At 53.6% G+C, this 20,885-nt stretch overlaps 1 protein-coding gene across 4 annotated transcripts in view; it reads right to left on the reverse strand.

Moving 5' to 3' along the window:
• The window catches only part of PIK3R6 (phosphoinositide-3-kinase regulatory subunit 6), a 49,273-nt gene that overhangs the window by 12,736 nt on the left and 15,652 nt on the right, over positions 1-20,885 (reverse strand). For 3 of the 4 annotated variants that reach the window (XM_044249074.1, XM_044249073.1, XM_044249076.1), the window contains exons 3-14: positions 13,443-13,526; positions 12,918-13,009; positions 12,187-12,255; positions 11,239-11,371; positions 10,933-11,002; positions 9,736-9,919; positions 6,440-6,605; positions 5,697-5,783; positions 4,280-4,703; positions 3,854-3,932; positions 2,982-3,104; positions 246-356 (exon numbers count right to left, since the gene is read on the reverse strand). In XM_044249074.1, the coding sequence (XP_044105009.1) occupies positions 246-356; positions 2,982-3,104; positions 3,854-3,932; positions 4,280-4,703; positions 5,697-5,783; positions 6,440-6,605; positions 9,736-9,919; positions 10,933-11,002; positions 11,239-11,371; positions 12,187-12,255; positions 12,918-13,009; positions 13,443-13,526 (1,622 nt within the window). Of the gene's footprint in view, positions 1-245; positions 357-2,981; positions 3,105-3,853; positions 3,933-4,279; positions 4,704-5,696; positions 5,784-6,439; positions 6,606-9,735; positions 9,920-10,932; positions 11,003-11,238; positions 11,372-12,186; positions 12,256-12,917; positions 13,010-13,442; positions 13,527-20,885 lie in introns of those variants that run through there. The other variant, XM_044249075.1, reaches the window with a different exon arrangement.

The raw sequence follows: 20,885 nt of genomic DNA on the forward strand, positions 1-20,885 counted from the left end.
AGGGTCAAGGCCTAAGGCATCCCTCCTCGTGAACAAGTTCTTCTGCTTGCACTGGAGGTTTTTGAGGCTGGGAATTATCTGATGCATTCAGAGATTGGGAAGCTACAGTTAACAACCAAGACCAGTGAGTCTGTGATTCGTGCCCTGGTATCCTGTGTTTCCCCAGAGCCAGGGTGTTAAGGGGGTGGCATCCCAGGGTCCTGCTGGTGTGCTACCCATGGAGTCCCAGGGTGGGGGATACTGACCTTGACAGTGTAGATCTGGAAGTAGATGGGTAGGGTGCCCATGCGAACATAGTAGGTGATGACATCCAGGATGAAGGGGTCCACAGTCCGGGATGTGTCCAGGGAAGGGGGCTGTGAGGGGGCAGAGAAGGTCTTCAGTTGTGGGGGCTCCATGCAGTTGTGGAGGCTGCTATTCTGGTAACAGAGAAACTCTAATGGTCCCACATGCCCTCTGTTGGGCACTCAAACACACTCCAGCCCTTTCCTTCCCTGATTTCCACTCCTAATCTAGGCAAGTCCATCCTCAATTCATTCCACTTGCACAAAGACACTTGGGGTGCCTCTAGGTCGAAGGCACTAAGTGGGGTGCTTGGGGTAGACAAGATGCTTGAGATTACAGCCAACGATCACCGAGTCTGGGCTGGGTTCCAGTCACTCACTGGCCAAGTGACCTGGGGCTTGAGAAGTGAGGGGTTCTGCTGTCTCCTTCAGCTCTTGGGGTATCTCCATATATCAACAGATTAATTTACATGTGTGGGTTATCGGAAAAACACTAGTGTCATGTCCTACACACCTTCCTCCTATGGTTATAAAGCAGAACCATCAGATATTTTTTTTCCTTTTAGATAAACAGAATGCTTACATAGTACCAGAATTGGAAAGCAGCTAAAGTTTATCTCATCCAACCCCTATATGATCCTATAACTCTCTATAGACCAGAATCTCCCGTCTGGTCTATAAAAACACTGCTCCCTTCAGAAAGGCCACACGGAGGGACAGAGAATGTACTCCAACAAGGCTGTCCTCACCTACACTGTTTCCCATCTCTTCACATGGAAACCGCTTTGGGAGGAAACATGGGCTGTACAAATCGTTAACTCTGAGGGCAAGGAGAGCAGGGAGGGCCCCAAATCCCACGTATGTCCCAGCATGAAAATAAAAACTACTGACAAAAGAGCATAAGTAAGGAGCACCTGGGTGGCTCAGTGGGTTAAAGCCTCTGCCTTCAGCTCAGCTCATGATCTCAGGGTCCTGGGACTGAGCCCCGCATCAGGCTCTCTGCTCAGTGGAGAGCCTGCTTCCCCTCCCCACTGCCTGCCTCTCTGCCTACTTGTGCTCTCTCTCTGTCAAATAAATAAAATCTTTAATAAAAAAAAGGGAGAGCACAAGTAAGATCTTCCTCCTCTAACAGCCTCCAAGTTTTGAGGAAAAAGTATTTCAATACCCAGCTAAACAGTCGCCTATGCATACACAAAGACATTTTTTGGGTAAGCGGTAACTCAGGAAGGAGGCCTCCCCCCACACCTCCACGAGAAGGTACTAGAAAGCACCCCACTCAAGTAGACTGTCAAGTCAGAAATTAGGTACCTAAAATCAAGGTGCATAACATCCTAAAAGAGGCTGACTCCCCTCCAAATTCCAATCGAAATCCTGAGGGGGTGGGTTAAAAAAAAAAACCTGACCACATTTCTAATATTTATCTGGAAAGAAACAGAAACAAACATGGTCTGAAAGGTTTCCAAGAAGAGTAAGGGGATAGGCTTGCCCTGCCAGCTATTAAATGAAAAAATGCTAACGTGGCCGGAAATGAATGGATTGACAAGAAAGAGTAAGAGTCCCAGAATAAACTCAAGCATCTGTAAAAACTTAGTAGATGATAAAACTGGCATTTCAGACTGACGGGGCAAGATGGCTCATGCAATAAATAGCTTTAGGACAACTGGCTGAGCATTTGGAAAAAAGCAATTTGCATGCCTCACACTCAACCCTGAAATCGATCGCAGGCAGGTTATTTAAATGGAAAAAACGAGACCTGAAAAGTTCCAGGAAATGATCAGTGAATATTAATTTAATCTTGGATATAATTCAGTCTGTGGAGAAGACCTCTCAAAGCAGGACTCCAGTATCACAAAGAATAAAGTCCTGTGTGTAACTGCATAGAAATATCGAACTTCTGTAAGTCAAAAACCGCTACTGACGAACTTGACAAGCAAGTAAACAAAGTGGAAGAAAATGTCTGCAACCCCAAAAAGGTTAAAAGCCTCTTAATAGGAGGGGTGCCTGTCCGGCTGGCTCGGTCAGTGGAACTAAAAGACTCTTAATCTCAGGGTCGCGAGTTTGAGCCCCACATGGAGGTAGAGTTTACTGGAAAGATATAAAAAAGATTCTCCTAATAGATGAAGGCCTTTTTGAGTCAGTAAAAGATGGGAGCTCCCTCCCTACGGCTCCGCCCAGGAAGGTTGAGGGTACAGCCTGGTTTTGTGGTCAAGAGGATACGCTCTGGTTCCAAGCAGGACTCTACCTCTCATCTTACCACTTCGGACAAAGTTACCTAATTTCTTTGCACCCCGGCAGCTTGATCTGTACAATGGGGACATGGCAATGTTAGCACCCACCCGTAAGAGTGCCTGTACTTGGTAGGGCTGCTGAGTGTCGAGCCCGTGGGAGCTCTCAGGAAGCAGGGGCTCTTACAATCACAGAAAAACCATCCCAGGAACCTCAGAAGAGAAGGAACAAATCGGCCTATACACTTATGAGAGAATGTTCTACTGCATATTTTCCCCAGTGTTCCCCCACCCCCAAGCAGGTGCCTGCTAAGAGCTCCAGCATGAGCTGGTTAGGGCTCCTCTCTTGTGCTCCCTTCCAGCCTCATCCCACCCTGGGGGACCCCAGGGCTGACTCTTGAGGCTAAGAGCCAAGGGTGGTATCTCAAAACAGGCTCCTCCCACCTCCCCCCTACCCTCGCGTCTCCCCTACCATCTCTGCCAGCTTGTGGATGGCCGGGCAGAGTGTGTTGACTGTGTTCTGGTACCACGGGTCTGCGCGGCCCAGGAACGCCGCCAGCTCTTGGAGCTCCGAATGTCTGCTTGTCGCCGGCTCCTGGGGACAGGGGGACAGGGCAGACCCATCAGGCTTGGTCTCTTGGCACTTTCTTCCCGGCCAGAGGGTCCCCTAGGCAAACTGGCTAATCACTGAACCTCTTGGTTCTCTCTCAGTTTCTCTGCCATGTGAAGACAATTGGGTTTTACTCTCCCAGTGAAGCTGGGATACCCTGGATGGAGGGTCACTTGCCAGGGACATTGAAAGATGACCATGAGCCTTGGAAGTGGAGAGACAAGGACTGCTTTGAATTTAATGCTCCCCGAAAAGCAAACAGAGTGGGACAGCAGAAATGCAAAGATGCAAGGGTAAGCTTGTCCCCTACCCCCCAATAAATCAGGGGGCTCCCACTGCCTGAAATTTCCTTTTATGTGACCCCAGGAAGTGTGCTGTGTGTGTGCCTGCATATGTGTATGTGTGTGTGTGTATGTGAGAGAGAGAGAGAAAGGTGGTCCCTGTTTGAACAGACGCTTCCAGTAAATTCCATTAGAAAAGCCAAACAAAATTCAGCAATGGGCAGGCTGCCCCCAGGAGGGGACTTTCAGCCTCCAGGGCCCGGGTCTGGGGTCCTGGGACATAGAGCTGCCCTGGAAGGGTTCTCCTGGCCCCGCATCCTAAGGAAGGACGGTCCTAGCCCCTGGAGTCAGGGATGTGGTTGCTTGGCCCCTAAGCCAGACCCCTGCTGTGGACAGCCCCTTGGTCCTCCCCCACGTCCCCCTCCCCTGCCCCACCCTGCCCTGCCCTGCCACCTCAGGCGCCAGCACAGGGATGTAGTAGAGCTGCAGGCTGAGTCTGGGGGTCAGGCAGAACTTCTGGGTCTCCCGTTTCCTGGCAAGGGGCAGCAGAGCACAGGGGTAAGGGCAGGTGTTGCGGCTTCAAACAATTTCACATCCCGGTTCTGATCGTTACTCTAGACGGTCGGGGGGGTGGGGGGTGGGCAGCGATGCACCCAATCTCCCTGAGCCGGCGTTCTCAGCTATAGAATACATACAGTAATGTCTGTCTCAGGGGCGGGGGTGGTGGCAAGGATTACGGAGCTCACGGCAAAGAGCCAAGCTGGTGACTGCGGTGCTGGGTGATGGCAAGGTCTGACCGCGCCCCTGCTGCTTCCTGCTCAGGCCCTCCCACCCTGTCCCCAGCTGTCCCCCGACCAGCTCCCCGCCACAGGGCCCTACCTGAGGCTGTGGTAGGCCTGGGCCAGGCGCCCCAGCATCCTGTCGTCCCCCAGGACCAGCACCCTGGCCGTGTGAAGCCGGGAGACCCCCGGCAGCATCCCCCCATCTCCGCTGGGCAGGCCTGTCCTGCGGTGTAGTCCCTGGGGCCCATCCCAGCACGCAGGCATCAAGATGTCGGCGGGCCACACCCGCTTCTTGATGCCTCCTTTGCGCTGTAGCCCAGCACGCTCCATCTCAGGGCTGCCGGGGACAGGCAGCTCATCAGCCCCCATGGGCAGGTCCCGCTCAATGCCACTGTCAGTGGACAGCATGGACGCCCGGGCCAGCTCCCGGTCTGGCCAGAGGCCCTGCAGATCCAAGGCCTCCAAGTCGGCACTGAGGCGCAACTGGGATCGCGGGCGCAGGAAGAGGACCAGCTCCTTCCCTGGGATGCAGAGAACATGGGGACCGTCAGGGCAGAGAAGTTACGGGAGGCTGGCAGGCCTCACCCCAGGAAGGCCTGTGGTTCCAGGTTTCTCAAACACCATTCAGCCCAATAGAAGCCCCATGAAGAAACAAAGGTTCTGTGACCAACAAAGATGGAGAACCCTAAATATTCCTGCCACCTGTAGTTGAGTTCCATTAGTAAACTTGTTAAAGGCTCTGAGAAGTCCTGCAGTGAAGAAGTCATCTTCACTCAGTAACTCCCATTTAGCTGACCCTGGAGTCTTCTTTATCATATCCACTCCCTGGCTTCCTCCCATCATCCCCCGGTCTGTAGCTTCCCCTGGGACATAGAGAACAGACCATACCTGCTCCAGGAAAGACTTCTAGGCTTTTCTAATCTACTTCCATTTTATTATCCATGAGAAAACCGAGTCAGTCTAGCGTGACCCAGCACATGGAAGGAAGTGCCAGGACTCGGACCCAGTTCATTAGCTCAGCACTTCCCGGCATGATCCACACCCTTGTGCCCCTACCCCCTTCCTGGATGGAGAAGGGCTGGGGACAGCTGCATGGGAATACCAGTGTGGACAGAAGTGTCAGGCAGGCGGGTCTCTCTGGAAGGGCCTCCGGCTGCGGGAACGGTAACTTCTTTTGTGTCACTGTCATTGTGTCCCTTCTTAGGGACATTCATTGTTGGGGTCAGCATGGCCTGCAGCAATTCCTAATCCCAGGAGGCCAGCAGCTAATGCACTGAGCTATTCTGACATGGAGAAAATGGGTCCTTCCACATATGCAGAACAACTCAGGCACTAAGGAGCACATACGTGGACACACACAGAATGCAGACACACATACAGACATGCAGACACAGTACACATAGTCACAGATGGACACAGACCCGTGAAGACAGTTTCACACGCGCGCACACACACACACACACCCCTCTTTCCAGCCAGCTCCCCGCCAGCCAGGTGCGAGGCACAGGACTCACAGAGCTGCTCTTCATCGGTCCACAGGTGGAAGGAGATGTGGGGGCTGGGCAGAGGGATGCTTGGCTGTGGGTCCTTCAGGGGGTCACCTGAAAGCGGGAGGAGGGCTGTGGCATTCCCCTCTGCCCTCCCCACTCCAGCTCCTGCAAAGCCCAGAGGGGGTGCAGAGACCCTCTCTCCCACATGGTCCAGCCCAGGCTTCCTCTCTGTCCCATCAGCTCACCCAGGGCCCAACAGCGCACCTGCCCCCTCCCCGCCCAAGGCTGTTTGAGCGGCCCCCCGCTTCCTCCAAACTTCCTGGCTCAACTGTTAGGACCTTTCACAGACCAGCTCAGTGTCTTTCGGGACCTTTCCTCCCATGGTGGGTCCCTTCCTGCTAACCCCAAGCCAGAAGTACAGCCTGGCCAGGACGCCTTTCCTGCTGCTGTGTTTCTGTAACACAGCCTGGGTCTGATTCTTAAGAGCTGGGTGATGTTGGGCGAGATCTTTCAGCCTCTTTCTAACTCAGGCTTCTGGTCTAAAACGAGGGGCACAGTAATTTCTATCTCAGAAGTTTACTCTGAGGATTAATCCATGCAATATTCAAATATATGCCAGGAGCCTCGAACAGCAGCTGGGCCACCTTCTCAGCCCCCACCTTCCAAGTCCCCAGGCTCCCACCCGCCTCAGCCCCGCTGAGGGCTAGCAGGTGCAGCGCTGCTCTCTGGCGCCCCCCTGCGGGCCCTCGCTGCCCCCGCCTGCTTACCGCAGCAGCGTCCCCTGGCGGCCGCCGCCGGCCCCAGCAGCCAGTAGTAAATCTCCTCCAGCCTCTCCAGGTGTCCCTCCCGGCTCGGGTTGGGTTCGCTGGCCATCTGCTCCACGGCGGCCACCACGGCGTGGAAATAGCACTCCAGGGCGCGGCGAGGGCAGGCCTTCCGGGGAGGGGCGCCAGAGCCTGTGTCCCGGCCCAGCACTCACCCACCCACCCCAGCTCTGAAGTTGCCTGAAGCTGCTTACACCTGCGGGTCCCTCCTGTCCCTCACACCGAAGCTCCCTGCAAAGTCTGGACCCCAGAGGGGCAGGGATCGCCGTCCTGTATGCAAACTCCGCAGACCTTTAGTCACAGCTGCACTCAGGGCCCCTAGAACATCTTCAACCACAGAGTAGTTGCTCAAGAAAACAGTTGCTGATTATTCCCTGGACTTCTGTCATTCCTGCGCTATCCTGACATACCGTGCTGGTATTTACTTGCCATTTGTCTTCCAATCAGCTCACTCTTTTTGGTTCAAAATGACTTCAGAGGGACAATTTATGTTTCTGCTCTATCTGTATAAAAAGGCTAGTGCCTCAGGGTATCCTGCAACAACTAAGATGAATATTAACAATCACAAGGCACTATTATTAAATTCTAGCCAGGTACTGAGGCCTGTCAAGCTTTACAGCTTAGAGCTTGCCTTCTTTCTCTCTCCTTCTAAAAGATTCATTATTTATTTTAGAGCGAGAGCTCATGCATGAATACTGGGGAGAGGGTGTGAAAACCGTAAGCAGACGTGGGGCTCCCACCAGGGGCTCACTTTAGGGCATTGTGGGGTTCAATCTCACAACCCTGAGCTCGCGACTCGAGCCAAAACCAAGGGTCAGACGTTAACCAAACCAAGAGCTGGGTCTTAACCAACTGCACCACCCAGGCACCCCTGCTGCCTTCTCTCTTTAAAAGAGGGAAGTTAGTGTTAAAGAAGTTAGGGGTAAAGCACCAAGCTGAGCCCTTCTCCTTAATGGAAATTAACAGAACCAGGTTTTGGAAGCCTCTCTCTGTGCATTCCATGTTCTCAAGCATGGCTGCTTCCTGCTTCCTTTAGTATACACAGCATCTGTTCTACCAGCTCATTTGCTCTCTGATTCCATCTTCTATACTCTCCCTCTCTTCCACTCTGCTTTGGCTACACAGGTCTCCTTATTGTTTCTCAAACGCGGCAGACATGCTTACACCCCAGGGCCTTTGCACTTGCTGTTCCTGATGCTTGCACGTTCTCTCCGATATCCACATGGCTTGCTCTTTCACTTCCTTTAGGACTTGACTCAAAAGTCACCTGACAAGGAGACCTCCCTGATCACACGATCTAAAATTTCAGTCCCTCCTCCCAATTTCACATCCTTCTTTGCACATTTCCCCCTTTCGCTGTTATTTACCATACTGTACATTTTATTTATTATCACACACACAGAAAAAGAAAGAGATACACTACAATATAAACTCCCGGAGGACGGGAATTTTTATCTGGATCCCAGCATCTAGAAGGAACACGGCCTGGCATGTCGTGATTGCTCAGTAAATATTTAACGTATTTATAAATTAAGCACCAAGATGAAATGGACCCTGAGGTCTTTTCCAACTTGGATTCTTAAATTCCTCTAATTGTATTATTTGTTTGTTCTGCAAACATTTATTGGAGTCCCAGATGGTCAGAATGACGTGCTCTCCCTTAATTGGGAAGCCACGACCCTCCTTGGCAGACCTCTAGCCCAGAACGGAGGTGGGCCTGCCTGTGTCCTTGTTAGAACCCCACATCCTCTAAGCCAGGAGATGAGCTCCTTCAGTGGCGGGGGGACTGAGGGAAGACAGCCAGAGGATATAATCGAGGACACTTGCTCAGAGGGTCTTATGGGCCATTGTAATGACTCTGGCTCTGACACCGTGTGATGTGATAAATGCACGTGACTACTCAGATCCCCCACTTTCAGGACTGAGACACACCCGAGTCCCGCTGTTGGGAGCGATGACAGCTGTCCACGGTGAGCTGACCTCTTGCCAAAGTCGGCCTCCGCTGAAGAAAGCCACCTCCACGCTCACACCCCACTCCCGAGGACAGTCCACTCCCAATAACTAGCAGATGGGGAAGGAAGTAAAAAGGTCTGGTCTCTCATGGTAATTCAGGACAGCTCTGATTCCTACAGAAACAGTTATGGGCAAACTCCTTCTGGGGCTCAGGAGATTGAAGACAAGAGGGACAGCTGACCCTGAGGAGATGTGGCTGTTCTCCAGTCCCACTGCCGATCTGGCGAGATCTGGCCCCCAAAGCTGTGTCTCTAGGCCCCTTGCTTGGCCTCCTCCGCACATCACTCCGGAAATCCCTGACACCCGCCTTTGCAAAGCAACAGCCGGTTCCTGTTCCCCTGACCCCACGGTGCGGGACGCACGGCCCCAGGTGGCACCGTGCCCCTCAAAGATGTCCTGTACCTGCTACAGCCCGTGGCCGGAACACCTCTAACCTACTGGAGCCTTGGCTGTGCACAGCCACCCAGGCTGAGTCAGGCAGAGAAATTAGGATGCAAGCGGGTGAGTGTGAGAAAGGAACGAAATGCCCCGGACAGGAGCAGGGGGCGAGTTAAATAACTAACAGCGCGCTCAGAGGTGAGAATATGGTGCAGCCATCAGGGCTACATATTTTCTAGGGAAAACACTCTGATGCGGTGTATTTCCAGTGGGATGGGGGAAATCGGCATTATGTAAGCGCACACACCCATACGGTATATAAAAACCATATACAGAGTTTGGGAGCTCCTTTTATTGAAAAGGAGCAGTGGGGGAGTGGGGCTGGGAAGCGGCAGAACATAGGTCTGATGTCTCAGAGATCTGGGTTCAAATCCTGACTCAGCCCCTTTGTATCTGTATGACCACAGGCAGGTCAGCAACCTCTCTGGGCCCGTTTGGATCCTTCTACCCATTTCACAACGTTAAGATGGGATACACATGAAGCGCTTAGGGCGGTGCCTGGAACACAGCGGACATTCACTCCACGGCAGCTATGAAGATGAGTGCTGCCAGTTTGGTTCAGGAAACAGACCGCAGTGTTCACTGCTAGTATGTCTGGGTGGACAGGCCTGTGGGATTTTTGTTCCCTCTTCTGACTTATGTGCATTCCCCCCACCCAAGATCTTCCTCCTTGAGTGTGTCCCCGTTTTTGACTGAGGGGAAGGTGGTATGAAAACAGGAGAAGCGGGAGGGTGAGTGGGAGTGCCGGTGTGGGCGGCAGCCCAGGAGGGCTGGGGCAGGGCCATTACCTTCAGCTTGCTCTGCAGGGTGCTGGTGTGGCAGGCGTCCCCGAGCGCCGCCTGCAGGGCGTGGGAGACCACATGCTGCATGCAGGCCTCTGGGGTCTGCTGCACCTGTGCCGCCTCGATCTCCAGCAGCAGGGCACTGCACACGGAGGGAGATACCAGCTCCGGATCCACGAAAAGGAACACTCTGAGAGCAGAGACGGCAGGGGGCGCCGGTGAGGGTGACCCCCCAGGAGGAGAGCCCCTGGAAGGGCACCGTCAGAGCCTCGCAGCCCCCAGGTGTTTTGTTTCTCCAAACACAGGAGCCTGGAGTTTGAAAGTTGAGGTGGGGGATGGCAATAGGGAGCGGTGGGGACTGGAGCAGATCAGAGCAGGCAGGAGCAGCTACCCCCTGCTGGGGTGGTGGCAGGGGAGAGGGCTAGGTTAGTCTCATGTCCAGGTAGGCCCCAACCGAAATGCTGCTCCCTCCCCTAGCTCTGTGGCCCACTGATGACATCACCCTCCAGGAGGGACCCTAAATCCTTCCTGCCCAAAGGCACTCTGGACCCTGAGTGCACCCCATCTCCTCCCATCACCTGATCACACCCAAAAAACCAGCCTCCTGCACCTGCTCCCCTTCCCGGCTGCCAGCTCCTCTGGGTCCCTCCAGCTCCCTGCGCCCCAATCTGCTCCTTCCGGAGCTAGTTCAGCAGTAGCACCTGCAGGCAGGGCAGGAGGCAAGGCACCCCCACTCCATCAGGCCCTCTTCCCAACATGACAAGCAGACATTTGCTCAATCTTGTATAAAGGGCCGGGCACACACAGACCAGAGCCCCAGATTCCACAGTGTGCTTGTGGCCTGAGCTGTAAATACCCCAGGGCTGTCTCTGGCTGCCTGGCTGGTTGATGCTGCATCACTGCCAAGGATGGGGTGGGACAACAGAACTTCAGAGTGGCTCAGTGTCCATGTCACCTTCTGCATGGGAGCAGGATGGCTCGGAAGCCAGCCCAAGAAGAAAGACCTACCCTGCTTCTGGGGAGTCCCCAGAGAAGCCAGGCCCCGTCCACCCTTGACAATATACCCCCGGGCTGGACACATGGCATGGACGGGAAGCTCTGCTGGGGTTTGTCCCCACCCTGCCCAGTCCCCCTCAGTGAGCAGTCATGGAGTCCCAACACCTAGAGGGCACAGAAGGTAGCAGCCTTCCTGGGGCCACTCACCTCTCCTGGTAGGGGTACAGCTCACTCGTCAGGTTCTGCTCGGCAATGACCAGCCTTTGGTACAGCGTCCCTGCAAAGCAGACCACCTCAGCCAGCAAGCCCCTGGTCCCTGGCCCTCCTTCCTCACTTCCACAGGAGGTGCTGGGACTTCAGAGCTCCAGGGACCTCAGACAGAAAGCAAGACCATGACATGCTACTGCTGGGTCTGAACTGGGGCAGCACTTTCCTGAGGTAACCTTTACCTGGGACAGCGCTTACCTGGGACAGATTTTACCTGGAACAGCACTTACTGGGGATAGCTCTTACCTGGGACAGCAGTCTCTGTTTTCAGCCTTATGGCACAATCCAGGGCTACCGTGCAGTAGGGGGCGGGCAGGGTTAGCAACCTCGTGCAAAAGTTGTAGGTTCTCCGGTAGAGCTCCTCTGTGATGCCAGTGGCCTGGGTAGGAGGGAGGAGTCAGGTGCCTGGAGCCCTAGGACAGAAGGCTCTGAACAGGGCAGGAGAGTGGGATGGAGAGGAGGAAGGACGGGTCTGACAGCCAGAACTGGGCTCACACCTCTCTCCCAAACGTACATCCCCAGCGTCTTCTCCCAGCACCCGTGACACACCTCCCGACACCCTGCTCCAATTCACTGTGGCGGGAACCCATCTCCTCCTGTTCTGCTAGCAAATCCACCCCCCTCAGCGCCCTTTTCCTCATTCCTGCAGAGCTCCAGGCTCCAAGCTTGGCTGTCCCGCGGGCACGATGCTCACAGTGCAGTGCCCGGGGGCTCCCCTTCCCCACTCACCCCCCAGGCTCCTGCCCAGCCCCATCCTGCCCCTGGATTCCAGCAGCCCCTGAACTGCTCGTCATGCCCCTCATGCCCCTCGCTGCCCACTCCCACCCCCTGCACTATACACAGCTCCTGGTTCCCGTTCTCAAGACGTTTTCTCCACAGCTTGTCTCTCCTCTGTGCAGGGTCAGCGATGGCCCCCAGCGCACAGAGGAGCAATCCCGAGGACCTCCTTCTGACATTCAAGGCTCTCATGCATTCTACACACTGCCTCCCCCGCTTCCCCCACTTCTGCCCCAGGATGCCCCTCCGTGTATTAGGGCGAGGACACAGCTGGAGTGGAGAAGCCAGTTTAGGGCAGGCAGTCCAAGAGTTCTAGCCCCACCCACGCAGAGACAGGCATCCTCTGAGGGAGAAGACAGTGTCTGGCCCTGGTGCTCATGGGGTTCCACGATGCCCCCACCCTCCGCTCTAGCTCACCTTAGTGAGCACGTACAGCAGAGTATGCAGCAAGGGAATGATGACATGCCGGAGGTCTTCACTTTCTGCCTAGAAAACAGGAGACCGCGGGGCATTTACTGGGCTGGGGCTCGAGGGTGGCTCACCACCTCCTAGCAGGGCACAGGTTGGGTGGGAGTAGGTGTGGGCAGGAGATGGGGTAGAAGGCAAGCATCCCACCACACCAAGGGGAGGGAAATGGGCACGGCCTGCCCCAGCAAGGAAGGGGTGGGGTGGGGAGGGAGCATGGGGGTGGAGAGGGCTGGGAGAGCCTGGGGGGTGGCAGTGGTGCGAGCAGCAGGCCAGTCCCCCGACCGTGGAGGTGCCCTGAGAGCAGCATCTCCCAAATGACACAGAGCATGGGGGAGGGGATCATTTTGGGGAGGTACAAGAACAATTTTGAAACATTTTTAATAGGTATGCATTTATGTTTATCCGCGTTTTCTGTTCCCACAAGTGGGAGTTTTCCATGTGTGGCCATGGTACAGAGCTTCTTTCTGAAATACGCTAAGTCACGTGAAACTGTGGGAGACTGCCCTTCAAGAAGTAGAGGAGGGAGACAGAGCTGCTGAAAATCACGCAGGAGGTCCACAAAGGACCAGAGTTGGGGGGAGGGTGGATGCAGCAGAGATGGGACTGAGGACCCACCTGGCTTGACCTCTCTCTCCCTCCTCCCCAACCCTCACCCACCTCTCCGAAGCCCGAGAACCCACCTTTTCCAGCTCTCTGAGCAGAATACGGACCAGCACCGGACTCTTCCCCGGATCTCTCTCGACCTTCTTGTGCAGGGACCATCTCCACATGCCTGGCCAGGACAGAGGGGACCCAGCACATGCAGGCAGGGCATGGGGGCTCTTAGAGGGGATCCCCCTGAGCTGGAACCGGAGCCCTTGGAACCCCACGCTGTGACTGTGACTGTGACTGGTTACAGAACCGACCCCTCAGCTGGGCACCTGGCTCTGGCGACACAGTGGGGAGGGCTTGTCATACGTGGAGGATTTCTGCTCCACTGCCTGTCAAGGACAGTGCATTCTCGGGGTGGAAAGGCAGGGATGTGGGACATGAGTGGGCCAGAGTGTGTGCGTGGCCTATGGGCTGGCGATGTTTAGAGCTCAGCACCTGGGGCCACGTGTCTGGAGGTCGTGCTGGTCCAGAGGGTCAAGAGAAATTTTGCTCACATGGGGAGCTGGGGAGGTGGCTGAGAAGGAGTGGGACAGAGGCTGCCTGCTGGCTCTTACCTTGGTTGCTTTGCAGGGCTGGGGCCTGGGGGCTGAGTTCCCGGAGAACGGCTTGCACGCTCCGCTGGAGGTCGAGCTCCGCATCTGGGCAGCGGGGGGTGGGGGGGGTGGGGGGGAGCACTGGGGCCAGGAGCTTTGGAGCTCAGCGACCCCGGCCTCACCCTCGCCTCCATGTCTGCTCTCCCTGAGACCATCTTTCACCCCTTCTTTAAGCCCCAAGAGGTGCCCCAAAGTGATCAACTTAGAGCAGGCAGCCAGCACAGGGCTCTCCAATAAGCCTTTCCATCAGCACCTCCCTGTTCTCTGTAAAACCCACGTTCCCCAAAGCACCATGGGTACTCCACTGGTGGCTCACAGGGCTGTTTTAGGGATACTCATGCAGTCCTAAAACCTGAATAATTAGGCACTTATCTTTATGCGTTCAAAAAAATATGTGTTCCTAAATTTCAAGTCAATTTCATGTCAGATCAAGGATGGGACAGGAAAGGACAGACTGTCCCCTCATCAAACTGAACTCAGGCTTTGCTAAGCTAACTTCCCCTCCAGACCCCAGCCCTGGCCCGGTTCTGTCCCTCCCCTATCCCGCTGGCCTGGCCCAGCTTGAGCAGAACACTGTTAGCCAAATCTAGATGCCCCAAGTCTCCTCGGACTGATTTCCCACCTGCCCCACCCTCTTGCAGTCCATGGGCTTATAACTCCCCTGGTGTCTTTGTGTGATCTGGGGTGGAGCCCCATCTCTGTCCCGTGGTGTGTTTGTCTTGAATGAAGTCTCCTTTGCCACTGGAACAGTGTCACGAGATCGTTCTTTCTTCAGCTGTGGTCCGATGGCATGCCAAAGCGTGAGCGTGGTACAAGAATGAGCCACTGACATCCGGGAAGCATGGGAGTGGTGGGGAGGCCCCTGGCCCATCTCCCACTGCAGGAAGAGGTTAGCTGGCCAGGGTGGGGGGGGCACTTGGGGCTGGGAACCTGCAGCCCATCGCCTGGTGCGGGGCCACACTCCTGGCCATTGTGACATTCCTCCTCCAAGACTTGCACCCTTGAGGCACCTGACTTGGGCTCAGGGCTCCCCAACCACACTGCTGAGCCTTTCTTGGCCACAGCTGGGTTGAATGCATTTCCATGAGCACCTCAACTCTTTCTCCTTCCCTCAGAGCTGGACACCCGTCAGCGCCCTCTCCATAGCCTGCCCCTGGGCTGTGTGCCCACCTCAATCCCTGCGTGGCCACCCCATCGTGAGGTCTGCTTCTCGGAGACTCCAGACTAAAAACAGGAAGCATGAGAGACACTTCCCGCACCATAAATTCCTCTTTCTGACTGGCTCTCACCAAGCGTCTGTCTTCCTTCACGAGCAAGTGTGCCTTTGGTTGTCAGAGAATACCAACCACACGCCTCAGGGGTTCCTCTTTTGTTGGGTTGTCAGGAAACTGACAAAGTGGGGGCCCAGCCTCAAAAACCAGCTCATCTCCAGGGACAGGGACGTCTCCTCTCTGCTCCTCTTTGGGGCTCTTGCTTTATGTTCTACGAAACCTGTATCATAATTGTCTCACACTCCTTTGGAAGGATGCAGATAGAGATCACATGTTTTAAAGAATCAGCAGGTAGAACGTGTTCAGCCAAGGCGCTGGTGCTCAGAGACCGACCCCTCTAGGGTTCTGGTGTGTACTCGGCTAAGTTGGCCAGGGCTCCCTGCTTCTCAAAAACCCCCCACCTTTCTCCTGCCGCTCACTTGGTCCCCTTGGACCTCATCAAAGTCTGTTTCTGAGTCTCCCAGAGGCTGAGAGTGGGCGGCTCTCACAGCTCAAGTTTCTCCCCCGGCCATACTACTGGGCCGTGCATCACCCCCCACCCTTCCGTGCCCCCTGCCCCCCTGGCAAGGAAATCATGAAGCCTGGCATGAAGGCTGGTCACAAGCTGCCTTTTGACCTACCTGTGTCCACCTTACATGGAGATTTATTTTTTTTTTTATTTTATTTATTTTGACATAGAGAGATCACAAGTAGGCAGAGAGGCAGGCAGAGAGGGTGGGGGGAAGCAGGCTCCCCACTGAGCAGAGAGCCCGATTCGGGGCTCGATCCCAGGACCTTGGGATCGTGACCTGAGCCGAAGGCAGAGGCTTTAACCCACTGAGCCACCCAGGCGCCCCAACCTTACACGGAGATTTAATGAGTTAATGCAGGCAGAGTTTTTAAGACATTGTTATGTCTACTTTCTTCTTTCCTCCTTCCTTCCTTCTGCCTCCCTCCATCCCCAGCTGCCTCTCCATGGACAGCACAGACTTCAAACTATGATAGCCATCATCTTCTCCCTGCCCCTCACTAGAAGGGCAGCCAAGCCTTTGTCTTCTGAGCCCTGGGTTCCCCTGTCTTGCACAGGGAGTCAAGCTTTTATGTTTCAGAGAAAAATAGAGAAGTTGCCAATAGCCCCAGGAGACAGCCCCACATAAAAGTATGTTTTCGAAAGTCTGGGCGGCCGGAACAAGCACTCAGGCTTTGGTCCACATCTGGCCTGCAGACGTGTTTTGTTTGGGCTTGTAGAGTGTCTTGGAAAAAAAAAAAATCAAATCAGCTGCCAACATGTACAAATCAGGAGATTTTGCATGAAAGTTTGGGTTTCTGGCATCCCTGGAAAGTCTGTTGACACCAGGCATGCATTCTTTGCACATGTGGCAACCGACGGGGCCTGGAAGGGGCTGCCCCCTTGAGACGGGGCCCAGCTACCCCAATTCTTCATAGCGGCCCCCTCTCCTTGTCTGGCTCATCGACACCCTGTACCTGGCCCCTTGAGTTTGAGACCCTGGCTCTGGGACTGAGACAACCGAGCTGGACTGTCTCAAAGGATGGGGATGAAGGCTGCTGCTTGTAGCTACTGAGGACAGTGGCAACCCAAGGTGGGAGGCTGTGAGAACACACGTTTATGGGGACCCAGGGAACGAGAAAGACTGGGGCTGGCTGGGATACAGCCTAGGGGGGTGGCAGAGAGCTCAGACGGAGGCAGGTGAGCACTATACTCTGCGCTCTGAGGGCCACGGCTGTGGTCTCCTGGGTTACCTTTGCCAGCGCATAAGAATGTCTCCGAAGGAACCCTCTCTTTCCCTATGGACCGTGCATACCTGGCCAACCTGTTTGGGGACAGGGGTGTGGCAGCTACAGTGAATTGAAGACACAGCCTCTTCCCATCATGAAGACTTTGTAACCCCTGGGCTTACGAGATCACAAACAGGGGGGAGGCAGCCCAGGCAAATGACCCTGGAATTTGTACTGACCTTGGAAAATGAGAGCTTGAAGCTGGATTTGATCTGATTAAGCAAATGAAAGAAACAGGATATTTCTTGTGCCTCAAGGATCTCAGGGTTATTTGTATATGACATGCATGTCTAACATTACTCTTGACTCAGAACAGCCAATAATAAAGGCCATTCATAATTATTACCTTCCCCTCCATCCAGGAATGTGGGATATTACTATTAGGCATCATGTTACTATTAATATCTAACATTTAAATTGCACATAAAAGGCGTACACTCAGAGAGTCTTACGGAGGTGTGGTAAGACAATGTGAGGTGTTCATCAAACTGAGTTCATGTTTGTTCTGGGTCGCCAGGAAGACTACATTTCCCAGAATCCCCTGCAGCTAGATAGACGCCATGCATTGAGTCCTGTCCAGTGGAATGTGGTGGACACAAGGTATGACATAAAATCTTCTGCACTGGGGCGCATGGGTGGCTCCATGGGTTAAGGATCTGCCTCTGGCTCGGGTCATGATCCCAGGGTCTAGGGATCGAGCCCCACCTCGGGCTTCCTGCTCAGCGGGGAGTCTGCTTCTCCCTCTCCCTCTGCAGCTCCCCTTGCTTGTGCTCACTCTCTCAAATAAATACATAAGACTTTAAAAAAAATCCTCTGTATTATCCTCCACCTCTCTCTTCCTATTCCTTGGCGACCTTGGAAGACGTGTTGGCGGAGATGGTGCCATGAGAGGGAAGGAGTCTCATCCCTGAAGGACTGGAGCCTGGCCTGGATGGTGATGTGAGACGTAAGCATTGGTTGTGCTAACTCACCAACATTGGGCTCATGGGTATACCAGCTAGCCTTTCTGACAGACCCTCGGACGCGCAGATAATTTTCTGGAATCTCATCTCACTGGCTTCTGAGCAGAGCCCTGGGAGCTCAGTAGGGCAATACAGTTCTCCCTGCTCTGCTTTGTAGATTCCAAGTCAAGAGCTCTTTGTCTTGTGCCGTATTGTCTCTCGGAACACAGAGGTCAGGCCCAGAAGGACCTCGGAGGCTCTCGTCCCATTTGACAGCTGGACAAATGAGGCTGGCATCTGTGCGAGGGCACAGAGCTGTTGAAGAGAGCTGTCCCTTTGGCGGATGCTCTTCCTCTAAAGCCCCACTCTTGTATGTCCCCTTATAGTCACCTGCTTACCCGGAAAAGGGAGAACAACATTATGTCTATCTATGTGTATCTGGGCTTCGAATACCAAAAGCCAGTGCCCCAGATAAAGGTGCCTGGACAAAGAGTCACAGCTCTCAAGGTAGTTCAAGTTGCAGTCTTCAACTTCAGGCCATTTGAAGCTATAGCAGCACATGGCCATTCTGGCTCTGTGTTGCCCTGTTGTCCCAGACAGAATCAGATCTCTCCCAAACGTCCTTGTAGGATGTTTGCCTTTTCCCTCCTTCCCAGTCTTGGCTGCACAGAAGAACCACCTGGAGAGCTTTTAAAAAACACTAACATACAGCCCCCAGGAAACTAGCTTAAATCAGATCTCTTAGAGTAGGAACTAATAATTTCTTTTTTAATAGCTCCCCAGGACACTCGAACGGATAGTTAGGGTAGGAATTACTGTCTTAGCTCTTAAGCTGAGAGCTCTGGACAATTGAGCTGTTAGTCAAGGAAGGAGTCCGGTGCCAAGATGCTCAGAGTACACAGAGGCCAATTATCCCTGCATAAAGGATGAAGGTCACAGGGTCAGAATGGCTCCTTCCTGGCTTCATGGTGACAGGAGGAGATTCAAAAAACATAACAGGAGGAAGTTTCATTTTTATTATTGCTGTATTTCATTTGTTTTGCAAGACGTATGCATTTCTTCAGAAACGTGACCCTGGGAACTGGGCAGCAGACACCATGGCTCTAACTCTCTTGGGGTCTAGCCATGACATGAATAAAATCTTCTAAGATTTTTCTAAGCAGACCTGTCTTTGTTGTCTTGAAGTCACCCCACACCTACTTGTCACGGTTTTTTATGTGTCACCTTGACTGGGCCACAGGACACCCAGATATTTGGTCAAACATTCTTCTGGGTATCTCTGGGAGGGTGTTTTTGAATGAGGTTTTTAAACCACTAGACTGAGTTGACAGACTGTTCTCCCTAATGTGGGTGGGCCTCATCTAATCAGTAGAAGGCCTGCACAGAACAAAAGGCTGACACCCGCCCCGCCTACAAGTAATAGGGAATTCTTCCTGCTAGACTGCCTTCCAGCTAGGACATTGGTTTTTATCTTGCCTTTGGACTGGAACTATACCATAGGCTCTCCTGGATCTCTAGCTTGCCAACTTCAGGCCTTGGGGCTTGTCAGCCTTCATAATAATGTGAGCAAATTCCCCAAGACAAATCATTCTGCACATGGTTGTACAGTAGGACACCCTTCCTAACATACCCACAGAGGCCCAAGGAGGTATCAGGATGGAGAGGCTGGTGGAACAATCAAACTAAGTATTTCCTCAGCCTTTTTTTTTTTTTTTTTGACAGAGATCACAAGTAGGCAGAGAGGCAGGCAGAGAGAGGAGGAAGCAGGCTACCTGCTGAGCAGAGAGCTCGATGCGGGCCTCGATTCCAGGACCGTGAGATCACGACCTGAGCCAAAGGCAGAGGCTTTAACCCACTGAGCCACCCAGGCGCCCTTTCCTCAGCCTTCTTTAGCTAAGGAGTGGAACTGGGGCAAGGGTAGATGTGTCCATCCAGATGCAAGGGTTATAGGGACACTCGGGTCACTTGGTACCCACAAAATTACTACCAAAGAGGTTGTAATTTCCAAGGGATGTTCCCCTCAAACTGGAGTACTGGAAAGTATTGCCCTTTTCTGCTCTCCGGATATCAGCCATCTGAATCAGCTCCCCCTTCCTGGGATGGAAATGGCAAATTCCAACAAACACTTTCTGGACCACTCTCTTCTAAAATCACTATAAAATCACTAACCCCAGGGCCCATTTCCTCATGTCAGGTGAGCCATAAAACAACTGAGAGGAACACGGTTGGTTTGTGTGTGTGTTCTGACTCAGACTTGGGACCCCTGAGCTCTGTACAGATGGATGTCACTGGGTACGTTGGTTTCCCTGGTTTTCAGAGGGTGAACTTTCTCAGACCTTGACATATTGACCATCTAGACCTCACGGACTGCCCTTCCAACCAGGGCCAAGGACTCGTCTGGGAATCCCCTGGTCTCAGCCTCTCAGCTGGTCACTGAAATCTGGGCTCAGCACCCAGACACACCATCAGCCAGAGTAATGGGGCTCACAGTTTTCTTCCATCCCATGCCCAATCTCCCTTGCCCCCGTGTGGAACAAATGCTCAGATTTGCAGGGATGGCAAAATAACTACAGTTTTGGTGCCTGTGCTACACTGCTCTTTTGTATCCCTTAAAAAAAATAATTTTTCAGGTGCCCCTCTTCTACTCTAGAATGACAGAACCCTTTAGGGCTCTTGGAAGGTGGAGAAGGTTATAAACATTTGTAATTTGGGAACACAGCCCATACAACTGCAGTTCTGATCATGAAACACCCCCCCCTTCAGAGCTCCCAGGGCAAGCATCAGAATTTGGGGATGTTTCCTTCTGTCCATCTGATGTGGGAGGGGGTCACCTGTCATATGCTTGGTGGTGGGTATCTGTGGTTTCTCCTACCCAGCATTCCTCCCTGTTCACTGTGGTCTTGGTGAGGATGTGGCCCAGGTGCCCTGCTTTGCTTTGGCCTTAGAGTAGACACAGGACTGAGCTGGCCAACGGACTCTCTCTCCCTCTAGGCGAACCTTGTGCCAATGATGGCCAGCAGGGAAGAAGGCGCAGAGCGTTCTCTGAGGTCACTGTCCACCTCTTCCTGTCCTGGGGGTCCGCTCTGCTCCCCACCCTCGCTGGTGCCTGGGGCTTCAGCTGGTCCTTCAACACTAGGCCATTCTTTATTTTTGGTAGTTAAACTAGCTCTATGGGTTTCTACTGCTTGTGTCCAAAGAAATTTTACTGGCGCAACTTTCTTCCTAAAACACAGCAAGGCATGCATCTACTGTTATAATTAAAGTCAGGGCAAAGTAAGTTGGTTTTGAACTATGTAGATTTTCACGGGGCTGACTCTGCCACTGTCCTCCCAGGGCAAACCCCAGCTGGTTAAAGACAGCCCAGAATATATCAATGCCAGGATTCACGGACTTGCCTTATTCAGATGGAACGTCTG

Source organism: Neovison vison, chromosome 5 (assembly GCF_020171115.1).
Source record: "Neovison vison isolate M4711 chromosome 5, ASM_NN_V1, whole genome shotgun sequence".
Lineage (NCBI taxonomy): Eukaryota > Metazoa > Chordata > Mammalia > Carnivora > Mustelidae > Neogale > Neogale vison.